This window comes from Plasmodium coatneyi, chromosome 12 (genome assembly GCF_001680005.1).
Source record: "Plasmodium coatneyi strain Hackeri chromosome 12, complete sequence".
Classification (NCBI taxonomy): domain Eukaryota; phylum Apicomplexa; class Aconoidasida; order Haemosporida; family Plasmodiidae; genus Plasmodium; species Plasmodium coatneyi.
This window is the reverse complement of record NC_033567.1, coordinates 3,663,299-3,679,878: the sequence shown is the minus strand read 5'-3', so window position 1 is coordinate 3,679,878 and position 16,580 is coordinate 3,663,299. Positions and strand designations below refer to the sequence as shown.

Below are 16,580 nucleotides of genomic sequence, written 5' to 3'. Positions count from 1 at the left end.
TGCTTAGTCTGCACAGTTACGGGAGAGGCTTCACATATCTTTAGTTTACATAGGAGGATGTAAACATGAGGAAGCAAAAATGAAAAACAGTTATTGGTAAAAAGGAACTGTTCATTGAGTAATTCTTTTTCTCTTGATCAAGTAAAATGCTTTGCCACTAGGAATGTAAATGAATACATACGTCAAATGAAGTGTAATTTTTCGGGCTCATTTGGCGGGATTGACTAAGGGATAATCATGTAATACTTAAAAAGGATGCCATTGAAAAGTTAATAACAATGGTGGTAACGGTGGTAAGTGGATGGAATTATGTCATCGATGGTATTTGCCTAATTAGGCTAATTGTGCCTTTTAGTGTAATAGTAGCCTTGCACAGGCAGTGACAATAGCAGTGATTTCAATAATGTATATGTTTCAATGTTACACGTGAGGGAATGGCTAATTGTAAAGTTATATGGAACTATTCTCGTTTTTGACAATTTCAGTAACATGTTAGCTGTAAAAGAATACTTAATTCGCCTGCTATATTTGGTGTCAGAGGTGCGTTTCACTTCTTTTAAGAAGTGGTTTAAATGTGCACAGGGGGGAAAAGCATATGACGCATTGTCATACATGAATGCACATGCATATATACACACGTGCCCACGTTCGGTATGGAGTGTACACCACAGGTTACGACGAAGTGCAAGAGTATTCAGGGTTTAGGGGTGTTCGCACACGTTCATTTTCATCGGTGGACGCGCGTGCACAAAAGTACATGTAGTAACGTGCATATGTATATAATATATGCACATAACATATATATATGATACATACACATGCTTATGCTCGGCATGCAAAACATTTCGTGCCGTTTCACATCGATTGTACATCACCCTAACACCGATTCTTCTCATTCGATATCACTCCATGTAACCTTTGACACTTCGAGGCTTTGTGTATTTTTCTCCTTGGCTCTTTTTAGTTAAGCCTGTGTTTTCAATAATGCCATTTATTAATTTATATATGTGCATATGAATACTATATGAACATTTCATTGAATAATTAGCAGGAGCGACGTGTACGTAGCTGTGTTTTTTTTTTTTTTTTTTAATTCGTGCTTTATGGTACCGACGCTTTGTTCACAATGAGGACATAAATTTTTAAAATAAGAATTAAAAAATACGTCATTTACGAGCACGTGCAAAGGACATATGGGCAATCGTGCAAATATACAAATGTACAAATGAGTTATCGTGTAAATGCGTATGATCTGCTACCATCTGCCGTGATCTACGCGCGGCATACTGCACATATATATATGCATATATAATATATAAATGTACACGGGCATTAATAAGAAGTCTAACGCCAGGTATATATATGCACTAGGGGCTGCGCAAACGATGTATGCCAACGCAGACCAAACGTAAATACATACAATGTACGTATATAATATAATACAAGTTACAATTGCGCGAATGCCTGTACATATATTTATCCATCAGGTAAACGCAAAGAAGTGCGCAAATTTCCAAATTTGAAATAATCTACATATGAAAATATCAAATATACAAAAACATCTCATTGGATATAATTATCTATATATGTACAAATGTTTACGGTAAATAATCCAAACGCATACAATTTAAAAAACGAATTATATATGCTCATCCGTTATTGAAAAAAAAAAAAAATATATATATATACATGAGTAACTATGTGCGGGGGCTCAGTTAAACGAAGAATCCTTTTCTGTTTTCTTTTTAAATCAAAGCATTTTGCGAAAAAATCAATAAATGAATGAATAAATGAACAAATGTGAATATATATATATACACATATATACAAAATATGTATATCTATTTCTTTTTTTTTCCATGGAAACACGCATTTCCGATGTCTTTTCTATATTTAAATTTTAAAACCGGCTTTTTTCAACACATACAGAAAATTTGTTCCTTTTGCGCTTTTGCCATGGACGATCAATTCTGCATATAAACAGTGTACATTACTCAATCGTGTACTTACCGCCATGTATATTTTACATGTAAAAATATTTTTCGTTTTGTTTGCCAAGCTAATTTAAGTATAGGAAAATTTTATCGTTCCTAAAAGCTAAAAAATGGTAACCAGTGGATGCCGAATTCTGATTTTAAAAATTAAAAAATGGTAAGGTAAATTAGGCAAAGCAAAATTGCGTTTTTTATACTCATAATATGTAACAACTGGTAAATGCAAAGCAATTATTTTTTCCTTCTTCAATCGTGATTTCATGAATACCAGTTTTGCTAAAAAGAAAGGGATTAAAACGTTTTATTTTCACCCATGAAACACGTAAACCAATTTTAATTCTGTCAAAATAGACCATCACCAAAGTGTAATATATTTAAAATTAAAAAAAAATATATATATACAAAAAAAGAGCATACCACGCGACATTTCCCATTATATCACTGTAAAACCATTGCGTAAATTTATTCGTGTACTACCCTTTTTGTTCTGTTTCGTTTTGTTCTTTCGAAAATTACCAGAAAATTTAGATTAAAAAAGGAAAAAGGAAATTGCGAATTTCCAACTTATTTAAGCCAATTTTGTCCTTTATAATATAGCAAAAGGGAAGCCATTCAAAAAAATCAATATTATCCCTTAAAAAATTTAGGTCTTTTGATGTAAAATTTGGGAAAATAAAACAAAAATGTGCCTAGCCCCGTAAGGAAATATAACCCCTCAAATATACACACAGGTGGATTAAATGAATTACGTATTTATTATGCATTGATTACCTTTTTTCCCTATTACGAAGTATACCAATTTTCAAAAGCGTCTACAGATTGTTCCTTGTTTTTTTTTCTTTCTTCTTTTGCGAAATGGAGCATAGTTCTCTCACCTTTTCTTTTAAATCAGTTTTTTTCTGTTCCATTGCGTTCGATAATTGCATTGCGTCAAATTTCACACCAAAAAATGGAAACTGTTGTTTACTAAACGAGGGAACTATTATTGCATTAATTTTACTGCGCTATTTTTTGTATAATGGTAATTTCCCGCCTTGCATAGGCAAAATGCGTCACATATATAAAACATGAATGGAGATCAAAATAGAAACTGCCATTTTGAGAAAAAAAAAAAAATGTTTTTCAATAATTATCCCCTTTTCAGAGTGTTTACTACTCATTATAAAGCACTTTTTTCTTTTGAACACCATTTTGAAAAAAAAAAAAATAATTTAGGCTTGACCTGCTTTATCAACAGTGCACTTGTAAAGAATTCTTCGGATATTTATTTCGGGGTCGGAATCAATGATGTGTATTCCGACGCCTTTGCACGGCAGCATAAGCTTTCCCTGCTTGTACACATACGCATGTAAATAATAAATTATCGATCGAGCACGTGTGCCCCTTTTCGCGCGTAAGTATCATCTGTGCACATCGGATACGAAAAAATGCTAATAAAATAAGGGTCTAAAAGAACAATAAATTTAGTACTCCGTTTTTATCACATTACAGTGAAATTAATTTTTCTGCTATATTCGTGTAATTTTTTACGCGATTTTTCCAATTGATCCGTTTAGCATACCATAAATTCAATGTTCATAAGTGCGCCTTTAAAAATATAAAATTTTCTTTTTCACTGTTTCGATCGAATTTCGTCATCTTGAGCCATTTCGAGGGTAATTAAAAAAAAAAAAAAGTCCTCCGTTTCAATGGACAAATTTTTTCAAGTAGGCATCTGCAGAAATTATAATTTCACACAATTTCGTTATGTAATTATTTTGCACGAAGCACTATATGGTCGCAATTTTACTTTGAAAATGAAGGCATAAAATTAGGGGATTCTTCTTTTTCTTTTTTTTGCATGGCTCACCTTTCTCCAACTGCGCAAGATACTCTTTTGTATGTGGCCCCAAGTTATGCTTGTTCGCTAAAAATAAATTTTCAAAGTGCCTCAGGGAAATCTGCACAGAGCGTGTACAAAACAGAGTTAAACAAAATTAAGTAAAATAAAGCAATGCTTACGATTCGTCCCTTTCTTGATTGTGAGTGTTTATCTGGCGCGAACTTTCCCTTCCAGTAAACGCCATTTTCCCCTTTTTCTGCTTTCACCTCGAATGACTGCGCCTTTAATTCATCGTTTGTCGAGAACCAGAAAAAACTTAGCTGCGCGAAAAATAGGAGAAGGAATATACTTAGCAAATGCGCAATGCCTCTTCTTCCGCATGCAGTTTTATTCCCCTATCAGTGTTGTGCAAAAGTACACATTCAAGCATGCACATACATATTTGTGCTTCTACGTAGGCAGCCACTTCACAGAGAGGCATACACACACAAAAAAAATAAACACGCTTGTTCATAGACGAACAATAGAAGCAACAATATAGTAGAATGGGGGTGGTGCTAATTTATTACTATCTCCTTCGATAAGTCGAAATAGGGGGAAGTCTCCAAAAATACATTTTGAATTGTATATTCATAAATCTTTTCGTATATATTCAAATATGCGGCGATTTCCATATTTTCTAAAAATTAGAGATTCGCAAAAAGATATTCCTTAAGTGTGCAAATGAACACTTTAAAAATGACAAAAGGAAAAATAGAAAAAGTCAAACAAATTAGCTTTGCGCTATTTTTTCTTTTTTCCACTTACTGTTATACATTATGTAATTTTTTAATATTCTCAAAAACGGCCCAGTTTTCCACTTTCCCTTACATGCCAAAAAATCATAAAAATTGCGAAAAATGTAAAAAATAAAATTCACTCTTCTTAAGGAAGAGATACGTTAAAATAATTTTTCCTCATCCCACCTTTGTTAATAATAAGTGTAAAAGGGACAGATTACTTTCTTCGCTCAGCTTGTTCAGGTTCTCGCAAAAGATATTTGAAAAATGCTTCTGGACAAATTTACAGCTGCATATTTGCCTAAATGACGCTTCAAAAATGTTGTTGCTTAGGAGAACATTCTGTTCCTCGTCGCTCAATTCGTTGTATCGCTGTGCATTTCCGTTTGGTTATATGAAGAAAGGGGAAAATTGGGTTGCAGAAGTGAGTGGCTGCGCGCAGAGCAGAGGTTAGCACTGATGCATAGGATAACGTTTCGGTACTACGCACGTGCAATTCTATCTTGTCCCCTTTGTGTGCAAAATTACCTTCAAATAGAGATCAAAAAAACTGTCATCCATGCTCAATATCTTGTGGGAGTAGAGGAAAAAAAAGTATAACAATTTCCTGGAAAAATAGAGGAAAAATGGGTGCACAAAATTTTTTATGTTTTTCTTGTGCGATGCACGTCTCGTGCTTAATTTTTTTTTTTTTTACACCATTCGTTTTACTTCGCTTTGGTGCGTCTCAAGACTTCGAAACAAATTTCCACCAACTGCGCCAGTTCTGCGTTGTAGGGGTCTTCATTCTGTAAACAGTCAAGGTACAAGTCGGACATACGCACCAATATATATATATATATATATATATTGCACAGCTCCCCTTTTTTATTGCGCATTAGGGGTATCCATTTCGGAACTGTTTGCGCGTATGTTCCATAAGCATTATCGTAGTGGTAAGGCCCCGCTGCGTTACCTGATTCTCCTTCATCCTACTTAGCACATTGCAGCTAATGGTGAACAAATAGGTATCGTAATTTCGGTTGTTTATTTCTAGTATATTTTGCAATAGACCTACCAGGAGGTGATAAAATGGAGTGCATATGTAAAATTGTAAGGTTGGAAAATTGCGTCGGCACGTGTAACCGCACGCGGGTGAAGTAGGTGACGTAGTTCTGTGAGCATACCGGCCAGGTGAACTATCTCAGGATAGACATCTAACAGACTAAGCATGTTTAGCATTTCCAAGGTGTATAACCTGCTCGAAGAGGAATAACAAAAGGATAAAAAAAAAATTGTCATGGCGTGCCAGAGGAACAAAAGGCACAACCAACATATTTTGCCCCGCTGTGTAAAACATTCTCTTACATAATGTTCTCTCTGCTTGTGTGGAGTCCAGCGAATAGGTAGTACAGGTAGATGTCTTTCACGTCTTTTTGCTGTGCAGACAGAGGTAAAGGGGGCCACATAAAAATAAATAAATAAATAGACAAATAAAAATCCTCTGCACCAACAATTGCTCTAACTGCGCGTTCCTTACCCGTATGAACGAATTGGCCGGGCTGCTCAACAGGGTCAACAAAAAAAGGTAAAAGAAATCCAACGACATGGTATCTTTGATCACCCTCAAAATGTTCATCAGTGAATGCTTATCGTTATTGATCAGCAAAATTATAAGTTCGCAGAAACTTTGGATGTTTTTATTCCTCCTGGTGTCTAGCACGAACAAGCCTTTCAATATTATGTTGCAAATTATCTACAGGAAGAAATTCCCCATTATAAAGGAAAGCGTTTTTTTTTTTTTTTTTCTCTTATTATCATTGAGGGGAGGCTTTTCATTTGTTTGCAAAAAATTGTAGTAGGGCATAGTGAAGAATACGCAGAGGATGCCACTGTTGTCTTCCGCGTAGCTACACAATCCGCAAGGATCTACATCCCCCTGCGCAGAAATTGATATTCAAATGCAACCCCACATGGGCACACCACCTATGTGCTCGAGAAAGCGCCGCCACTTACTTCACTCGTCGTCGTGTCGTTTATTTTGAGATAACCCAAGAGCTGCTTTAGATAATTCATAATGGAGGCAAAAACTCCGCTGTCACACTTTGCGCTAGATAGGACTGGAAAAAGTAAGGTCATTTTAGAAGAGGCAATAAACGGATGATGGGTTAGCACAAGACGTAGTAAAAGTAAACGAGTTTCTATATATAGACAAGCGCTCGTTAAAAAGAGGGCACAGTAAGTAAAGACGAGTTATGCACCCTTTTTGTATGTTTTACCCTCCTCCTTTACGTACCTGGATGAAACAACTTCCACAGGTGGAAAAACTGGTACCCCCTCAAGGACAGGATTAGGTCGAAATTCTCATTAAAGAGTGTCAGCTGGTCCAGTATTTTGTCTATCAATTCTGGGGAAAAGAGGAAGGGCGTAATTGCTTGGCATTTTTAATGCGACGCGGCTTGTTAAACCTTTTAAAGGCCTTTTCCAGGCCTACATCGAGAAGCAACTAGTAGGAAGCGTTACCTTGCTTTTTTAAGGTACAGAGGGCGTAGAACTTTTCGTACAAATTATTTACACTTTCCACATCGTATGGCTCAAAGGTGGCGAATTTATAAACCCCCTTCTTCATGTTAGCGGGGCGTAGAGGCACCTTTATGTTGTCCTTTTGGTCATTTTTTTCGATCTTGTAATCGGATAAGCTTTCCGCTAGAACCTCCATTATGATGTCCTCCACGTTTTCGTCTAAATAAGGGCACACATGTTGGTGTAGTACTGTGCAATACTTGGTGCCTACTCTGCTGCGCACATCTTCAGGGACGCCCTCCCTTCTCCACATGGTTAAGAGCAGTCCTACCTGTGTATCCCTTTTTGTGTACCGGTTGGCATTCACCCTCGTTGGTCAATTTCATGCTTCTGAAAAAGTGTGCCGGTAACGAATGCAGCATCGGGGTGGGTGTAACCCACGTTCACAACTAGCTCAGCGGAGGGTTAAAAGTGCACATACAAGTAATCACCCATGTTGCTAATTACGCCTGTGTGTAATTATGCCTGTGTGCGTACGCCTTGCCTATCCATTACTTCATAAACGCCGCTGACTTCAAGTTGTTTTTGTCTTTGATGAATGAGTCAAGCTAACAGAGGGGCACATTAACCGAGGGAATTTTTTTTTTTTTTTTTGTGCGTTTTACTTTATAACGCCTATTCATATAGACCATTTTTGCAGCCATTTCACTGAAGAGATGATCACACCGGGGTAGAGAACTCACCGTTTTGATGTCGGTGTAATCCATATAGTTGCTAATATCATTTATGGTTATGATACTGCTACTTTTTTCGAGCCCCTCGAAGATCGAGGTCTCATTTAGACCCGTTTTTTTCCCCTTATGTTTTATTTTGTTGCTGTTTTCTTTTTCTTCCTTTTGTCGCGTTCTCATCATTGTGTTTTGCTGGTAGGAAGAGCATTCGTTTTTAATTAGCGGTTAAGCGGGGTGTTTGCAGATGCACTTACACATGGAAGTGCACACATATATATGCACCCTCAGAATAACAATAAATGAAACTCGTGACACATTACGTATTCCTCCCTCTTTATTATTTCGTAGGTGCTCATCATTTTTTTCTCTTCATCGACAATGTCGTGGACGTTGCTTTCGCTGAGAAGTGTAAATGTGCGTGGGGGCGTGGATTAGGATATGTACTCACTCATGTAGGCATGCAGATAGTCTCCCAAAAACACAAGAATGAACCAACATGTAAGTTTTAGCAAAGCTTCCTTCACAGGTTAAACCAACTCGGAGGCACGTATTGGCGTGAACCTGGAGGAAAACTCACCGGACTTTCTGCGTTATGGTAGACCTGGCAAATGACGGAACAGACAACTCGCTACTTTCTTCCTTACTGCTGTAGAGCTCGTTTTTTATTTTTTTCCCATTGAAATGTTCGTACAACTGAACGAACAAATTTATTATGGCATCTGCAGGGGAAAAGGTAGATGTGAGAACATCTGGGGGTACAAGCTGCGGTCTCATTAGATGGATGAACACATAGGTTGCGTGTGTACACATGGCAACTTCCCCTCATTTTGTGCGCTCTTTTTTTTTTTTTTTCTTTTGTACAAAAATTATGCCCACGCTCCGGCCGAGCCAAAACCCACAATGCGCTTCCTTACTTTTTTCCGAATTAATAACAGCAGTTTCATCGAAATATATGCTTAAACTTGTTAATGTTCGTTTTATGATTTGCCAGTTTTTTTTTTTTATTTCTTTTCCAAAGCCATTTTCTAAGCTGTTCATATTGATGGTCTTTCAAGGGGCAGAAAAGGAAAAGAGGAAATGTAGTGCAGGTGCAATCTTTAAAAAGGGGGCATACAAAAATGCAGGAAAAAGGACGCAGACAAAATTGAATCAAACTGAGAGAAGAAAAAGTGACAGGTGTGGTCAAAGCAAAAAGGAAGTGCAACGTACCTGGGGCAGGTATATGTTTATAATTTCCGCGACGATTACGCCATTGCTAGCGTTTTTAATATTTCTAAAGGAATAAGGCAGATTTAAGTACTGCAACCATTTTATAATTTCTCGTGGTACTACATGAAGGGGAAAAAAAAAAAAATAAATAAAAGAGCAACAACGAGCGAATGATCGAACGAATGTGCGAGTGAATGAATAAAGTCGTATGTTCTTTCGAGCAAAATTAGAATAAGCGTGTGCACCCTTCGGACGGAGGGAACAAATGCGATGTAGTGCAAGAGGGGCGAACAACATTGTTCATTTTACTTTCCATTTTTTATTCTCCACGATTTTTCATAAAAAAAATTGTGTCTTCTACGCAAATTTTTCGGCCGATCTGAGCAAAACAATTTAAAAGGAAAAGGACGAAGCACATACATTTGTTTCGCTATTTTGCTAATTTACTATTTTATTTTATTATTATTTTTTTTCGCGATTATGCAACTCGTTATTCGTGTTTGCATAAACATCGCTCTCCAGGAGACTTGTCGACACGCCGCCACGCCCATTTCGCATGCAATGTTGTGATCTAGCGCTCCGCGTATTCCCATATGGGGGTGTTCATGAGGGAATACAGCGGAGTAGAAAAAGGGGCAACAAATGAGTACACACCTTTTCGCACATATGGATATGGGCAAATAAGGGTGTATTCACGGACGGGCCCTTACATATGCGTGCTTAGAAAAACGTCTGTCTACTTGTCGCCACTTCTTTGACAAAGCAGTATATACATTTAGGGCCCCTCAACAGACGCTTACATGTATCACTTGGTAATTCGCTCATGCGCTCACTTTCCTTATAGCGCTACAAAGGAATAATATAGAAAGCTATAATGACAGCAACAGTAGTGATAATTAACAGCTTTTCATTTTATCGCCTTCTCTTTTTTTTTTTTTTTCGCTCTTTCTCTTTAGACAAGTCTATCCTCACTTACGCTTCCACTGAGGCAGCTCTATCATAATGGGACGATTTTTAAGAAAAAAAAAAAAAATTGAGAAATAGATATATAGGGAAAATGTTTTTTTTTTCTCCCCTTTGTCTTTTATCACTTCTGGACAAACGCAAAAAAAAAAAAAAAAAAAAAAAAAAAGGGAGAGTTTCTCAAAAGGGCTGCCTAAATGAAGAGCGAAAACACACATCCCCCCGTATATACACCAATGTATATGCGCGGCTTAGATAACTCAATGGAATCGCTTTCTATAAACGTAAAAGTAACACACAATAATAGGAATTAGCACGAAAGAGTGTATCATCGCCTTAAGGAAAAAAAAGGCTACTAGTTAAATGCATCAACGGAAATAGCAAACGAAGTAGACTGAATCCGAGTACTTTCAAGTAAGACAATAAAAAGTGCATATGTATAGAAAGGTGTGAGTGTGTGGGTGGGGGGACCCCGGTTTACTCCACGTGATGTGCTAAAAATGGGGAAATATATACCCACTGAAGGGAGGGGGGGTAATGTAGACATAAACACACCGGCGTGTATGAGCCTATGCGCCTGTTCACCCAAGTGTGTGTACCGCTGCAAATGTGCAAAGGAATAAACACCGTTGTAAAGTTGGTGCACGCAAAACGATGGCGGAGTGTGAACCCGGCATGGATAACAGCTCCCCCCCACAGCGCACGTGCATATGCAGCTCTGCATTCTTTTCGTGAAGTGTATAATACGCATACACATGATTACGTGCACCCCTTCCCCGAAGAATGTGTTTCCTATGCAGCCATGGAAAGAAAGGGGGATTCGAAAACACAGCCATAGGAACGTGGTCCAAGGGAGTCAGTCTGATCTTCTGCTCGTCCATATTTCTACTTCATTTCGTGAATGAAGATGAGCTGAGCGTGCTAAACAAGGCAGCGGCGGACGGTGAAAATAAGATGATATACTACCTAAGCATATATAACCTAATCGGAGCAGCGACGTTGTCTGTTTTTTCTTTATTAGGGCATTTCATTTATAAGCCTCTTTTGCGACCCATATATTTATGCTCCTTTATAGTGTCCCTATTTTTAATTGCCTCTGGAGTTTACACTACCTCGATAAGCAAAAATACGTCTTTAAAAATTATAGGAATAATGGATGCCTTGAAATTCCACCCAGATTATATGCTCCTAAATAAAATAAATAATTTAGACGAAGCCCGTACTTCTGTTGTTATCGAAGCAGCAGATAGTGTAATTCTATCTGCCGCGAGTGAAGAGATGAGTGAATTCCCAGATACATCCACATTTGATGCATCGAAGGTTATAGAAATTATAAAGGATCGCCAATCTTTTCTGGACACTAAAAAGAACTTACTGTTGAAAAAGCTAACTAAGCAAGATTTAATGAAAATGTTTACCAGCTTAAAGGAGTCTGACCCCAATGTGCATAAAATTTTGATGGAAAATACATTGCTTGAATTGTATGAAAAAATAAAAAATGTCCGTCTCAACTTTGATCTTTATGACAAATTTTACAAATTTATGGAAAAGAACTCTGTCCCGTTTATATCTAGCTCAGAAAAAATAAAAAAGTTTACAGAAAAATTTCAGAAAATTTTTGACCATTACAATAAATCCCTTTTTAACAATTTAAAATATGACTTGGTGAAACATGAAAATGAAATTATTAAAATATATTCGGACTCTATTGAGAAGATTAAAAGTGTGAATGCTAAAAACACTAATGCTAAGCTGGATGATTATATAGACGATTTGCAAAAAAGGAACATCCTCATTTTAGCATCCTCCCTCTTGATGATGTCTTTCATTTATATTCACAAAGGGGCCACACTAACGTCGACCAGTTCCATGGCGATTACGTTGATGTAACTACTGAGTGGGCACGTCCATATGTACATACACGTGCATCATGTTTGCTAGTATTTTGCACCATGTTTATTTCCACTTGTGGGCTCGCTATTCAAGGAGATGCTCTCCCTCATGACGCTTTTCCCTCCCCCCGCAGGTACGTCCCCTCGATGTCCTACCTCATCACCCTGGCATGCATCTTCGTCTGCAGCGGCATCTTCTTCTTCTCCATCATAGGATTAGTACTCTACGTCTTCAGCCTGATACTAATCTTCTTCTTAATATTTTCCCAATGCTTCTGCGAACGCATATTTAAGCTCTTCATGGGGTTTATTTTCATGGGTTTATTTTTTTTTTGTTTTTTAATTGGCTATATTTTAATCGAAGATTTCAACGAAGGATCCAAAGTTTACAAGGAGTACAAGCAGAATGACTACAACGATTTCTATTGGGTCTTGCTGAACAAGAGGACTTACGAACATTTTAAAAGCTTTGTTTTGTTTTCTAATGGCCAAATGTTTTTAGTATGCATAGCTTTGTGTGCTTTCCTCACAACGTATTCTCTTTATTGTGTTTTCTACATATTTCGCTCTGTTTGTGCTCGAAAAGAGCAGCTCCCCATTCCTTTGTAGCGCGCGCTAACCTGATTCCGTGCGCCTTGTCCGTCTCGACACCCTGCCTCAGCGACCCACTATTTCAGCTACCTTACCTGTATTTATTACTTTTTTGATTTTCCACATTTTTCTCCCTTTATGCCATCACACGCACGTGCACATATACGTTCGTTCGACCCAGTATCCTCTTCCCACGCCTGCACCCCTTGGCAATGATTCCTTTAATTTTTCCATTTTTAAGTTTTTAATGTCTTGCATTTGTTTATGAGCACATCACTCATTCTTGTGGTGAAATTTATTTTCCTTTTTTTTTGCCCCCCGTGGTTAGCATTCATTACGCATTAGTTGTCTTTAGATAAACTTGTGCGAGCCTTCACTTCGCTTCACCATAATTATAAAAAAAAATTAGCAAAAAATGCGCAGAAAAATTAGGAAAAATGAGCTGTCGTCTCTGGATGGTCGACATTGATGTGAACCCGTTTAGCACACCTCTTACATGCACACTGGGGCTATGCTAAGAAAGTGCTCCTTATGCCAAAAGGTTTTAGCGCGTCTACATTCATATGTGTGTAACTATCTGAAGGGTGCATATAGGCGAAACAGAAGCGGGTTTCCAGTGTGCTCATTTATCTAATTTTTCTTCCTCTTCATCGAAAGGTCACAACAGCGGTGTGGATGACCCCCTTCACATATAACGCTCCATTTTTATACACACCATGAATTATTAGCCACAAATAGATCACTTCGCCAATCTAAATGGGTTGAAAAAATAGCAGAGGGTTGTTGAAAAAGGGAAACCGCACCATAATTGTGAAAAAAAAAGGGCTAAACATAGCAGTTCAAATTTTTTCTTAGCGAGTGCCCCTTCCAAGCATGCTATGCATGGCCAACTTCGACAAATCGATATTTCCGCCACGGTTTAAAGCGACCATATCGAAAGACCGCTTCTAATGATGTTAAATAATAAATTGGTTTTTCTTGCAAAGGAGCACATGCTTTTTTCTCCATTTACGCATTTCGTTTGGTTCGTTTTTACACAAGGTAAAAATGTGAAACTTAAAAAAAAAAAAAAGAAAAAATACATAACAATGTATAACGTGTCGTAAAAAAGGGCGCACCGAAGGAGCAACACACGCGTTGTAAACGAAACGCCGTGCGGACTGCGGCTCCTAAAATTAACAAACAAATATTTCTCGAAACCTTCTTGTCGAAGGTGCCCTAATGAACATTATATACATTGTAGTGTAAACGAAATGTGCCTCCATTTAAAATGCAAAAAAAAAAAAAAAATATATATTTTTTTATGAAAGCACATTTGAAAGATGTGGGAATGGTAACATGGTGCAAGTGTAATTTAAAGGAAAAAAAGGCATTTTTTTTCCCATTCATTCTGTTAAATATTGGGATACGTCATCCGCCTGGGGTGAAACACACCACACATATTGCCTCCTATGGTTGTGTTCGCGCAGGCGCTCCCTGCGTATGAAAAAATTATGGAGGTCACTATGGATTGTTAAAGATGCGGCAAAAGGTGTGAAGTAATACGTACCATCAAATTTTCCATTCTGTTGTGACTTCGTGTATCCCCCTTGATTATGTGTACAAGTACGGTGAAGTGATCTTCCTATATTTATGTCAGTACCTATATGGAGGTACATTTCAGATGGTCACTAAAAAAAGACTACCCTGTTTGGATAAGTTTTTCCCATTTTGATGAGGCCCTCCCCTCATTATAGGTACTTGATTTTTCCAAAGTCAATCCTTCTAGTAGCGTATATGGTCCAGAAAAATCTCTGCCATACGGTCATTAAGACCATAGCAATAAAAGCGCCACTCACCAATTTGAGGCCTGTTAATTTTCTCTCATCATGTGTTGGTTCCGCTGCCCAAGTTAAAAAATTGACTACATCCTTAGCCATCTGGGAAACATTACAAGGAGTACCATCCTCATATTCAATCATATCATCCTGTAGAGGTGGGGGCATGGATATAGACCCTCCTGCAAAATAGGTATTATAATACAACCCTGGTCTTAGGTGAATTCCCTCAGGAGGATCTCTATAACAAGTGAGTAAAGAAAATATATAATCTGGTCCGTTATGTCTAGCCGTGGTAATGACTGATAAATCTGGTGGAGATGCACCATTATTTGCATATCTAGCAGCTTCTTCATTTGGATAGGGCTTTGGAAAAGAATCAGTTAAGATACCCGGTCTGGTAAACATTTCTCCCTTATCATCAGGACCATCTTCTATATCGTACGAGGCAGCAATTTGCTTCATTCGATTTTCTGGATACACTTCATTAACCAAACTACGAAATTGTAACTGTTCCATCGAATGACACGTTGCACATATTTGTCTGTAAACTTCAAAACCTCTTCTTACACTGGGTATGTCATGCGAATGGAACATGGATTTGAACCAAAATGGGTAGTGTGGCGTGTGGGGTGGTTCATAATCCATACACCATGCTACTGGCCTAGATTGCATACTGTTATGTAGCACAGAAAATCCTAAGCAAAACAGTATGTAATATTTTAAATTTAAATATTTATGTTTTTTCCTTTCTTCACTTTCTTCCTCTGTGTAGGGTTGTAAGTGATTTTTTAATCTATCTTGGCTTCTCTTATTTGGTAGAAAAAAGTCACATCCTTCTACTAACGTTCCTCTGCATATTTGTCTCTTATAATCCGTGTGTCTGTTTTTGTAACTTTCATTTGGCTTGAACCTGTCCAGTAGGTAGTAATTCAAGTTTTTTATTTTGTTGTTTTTTATTTTCGCCTTGGACATGTTCTTCTCGAATTCATTGTTCCACGATTTAATTAGGCGGATTCGGAGCTGCGGGATGGGGGAAAAAGTGTGGTTCACATTTGTGCGTGCGTTTGCGTGTACTCATGTGCTTTACAGAGATAAAGGCCTCACATCAGACAATGCACTGCAAACCGTTCGTTGCAGTTCCCTTGCCATTTGGCAAAGCGTAAAGCGGCACGCCCCTGTTCTCCCTGCCGCCAACATACTACAGATATGCTAGCACGCCTCTACATCTGTGCACACAATTTATATCAATGTGCCACAAAACTTAGCGCTCTCTCTCTTCTTTTTTCTTTTTGCTCCTTACATGGTGCGGAAGCTTGAGCCATATTTTGTCCTTGTATCCCGGAAACAAATTGTTTAACGCTCCACCACCTGCCATGATATCACAATGGAATACTTGATTTTCTTCTTAAAATAAATTCTGTGTGAATAGCGTTGCACGTGTGGCCACCTTAGCGGTGACTAAAGCTGTCATTTAAAGTCTGCACGGGGGACGAGAAGGGGGGTATTTGAAATGGTGAGTGTTGTGTGTATGTGCGTACTTTCCTGGGCGCGCACCTATTCTTGCTGTTAAGCTCTATGCCATGCACGCTCCTATGCGTTCATCCTCGTTATACCTTCCCCGGAGGAACATTCGCGGAAGGATATTTCCCCTTTTCATGTAACAACTTATATTACGTATCTTAAAACCAAACGCAAGTTTCGGAAAAATTTCCTTTCAAACTGCTTGTCATTTCAAACGGAAAAAAAAATGGCTTACGCTAATTGGAGCATATCACACAATTAAATATGCTCTGAAAATGTAAACAGGAACATGGTATTGTCATTTCAGTACAGGATGAATTAACGCTACTCCCCGTGTACCTTCGACAATTTCGTTTTTATTTGCGCTTGTTCCATTCGCAAAAGGGCAAAAAATGAGCAAATAATATCGCAAAAAAAATGGCAAGAAAAAATGGCTGAAAAGAATGGTGAAAATATTGGCAAAAAAAATTGTGAAAAAAATGGCAAAAAAATGACGAAAAAGAGTGTGAAACTTGTACCAAACCAACTCGGGGCCAATTAAAATACCCGCACTTAGGTGTAATTACTTTAACGAAGGATATTCCCATAAAATGAAAAAAGGCACACCAACGAACACGAAAAATGACGTACTTGCGTGCTTTACATTATATTATCATGACCTTACAGTTATTACAATGTGAGCACTCCAACCTTTTGTTTTATTTACACCATTATCCCTACGTACATAGCACGTGTATCAATCTTTTTAACCAAATC

General features: G+C 37.8%; 3 protein-coding genes across 3 annotated transcripts; 1 reads left to right on the top strand and 2 right to left on the bottom strand.

Moving 5' to 3' along the window:
* Positions 1–3,679: 3,679 nt before the first annotated feature.
* On the bottom strand, positions 3,680–9,334 carry PCOAH_00044860 (Uncharacterized protein; the record flags this gene model as incomplete). The annotated part of the gene is made up of 22 exons (XM_020061270.1): positions 3,680–3,708; positions 3,844–3,934; positions 3,996–4,136; positions 4,386–4,495; positions 4,624–4,681; positions 4,782–4,967; positions 5,124–5,202; positions 5,307–5,383; positions 5,551–5,648; positions 5,762–5,832; positions 5,943–6,013; positions 6,115–6,330; positions 6,591–6,694; positions 6,871–6,981; positions 7,098–7,316; positions 7,429–7,487; positions 7,653–7,705; positions 7,841–8,020; positions 8,149–8,227; positions 8,406–8,547; positions 8,743–8,875; positions 9,038–9,334. 22 exons carry the CDS (start codon positions 9,332–9,334, stop codon positions 3,680–3,682), a joined length of 2,604 nt encoding a protein of 867 aa, XP_019916618.1.
* Positions 9,335–10,783: 1,449 nt separating this feature from the next.
* On the top strand, positions 10,784–12,501 carry PCOAH_00044850 (putative membrane protein; the record flags this gene model as incomplete). Its single annotated transcript, XM_020061269.1, has 2 exons — positions 10,784–11,886; positions 12,027–12,501. The coding sequence occupies 2 exons, from the start codon at positions 10,784–10,786 to the stop codon at positions 12,499–12,501; spliced, it is 1,578 nt and encodes a 525-aa protein (XP_019916331.1).
* A 1,712-nt stretch (positions 12,502–14,213) lies between these two features.
* Positions 14,214–16,418, bottom strand: PCOAH_00044840 (Ubiquinol-cytochrome c reductase cytochrome c1 subunit; the record flags this gene model as incomplete). Its single annotated transcript, XM_020061268.1, has 3 exons — positions 14,214–15,323; positions 15,604–15,781; positions 15,917–16,418. 2 exons carry the CDS (start codon positions 15,676–15,678, stop codon positions 14,214–14,216), a joined length of 1,185 nt encoding a protein of 394 aa, XP_019917081.1.
* Positions 16,419–16,580: the final 162 nt, after the last annotated feature.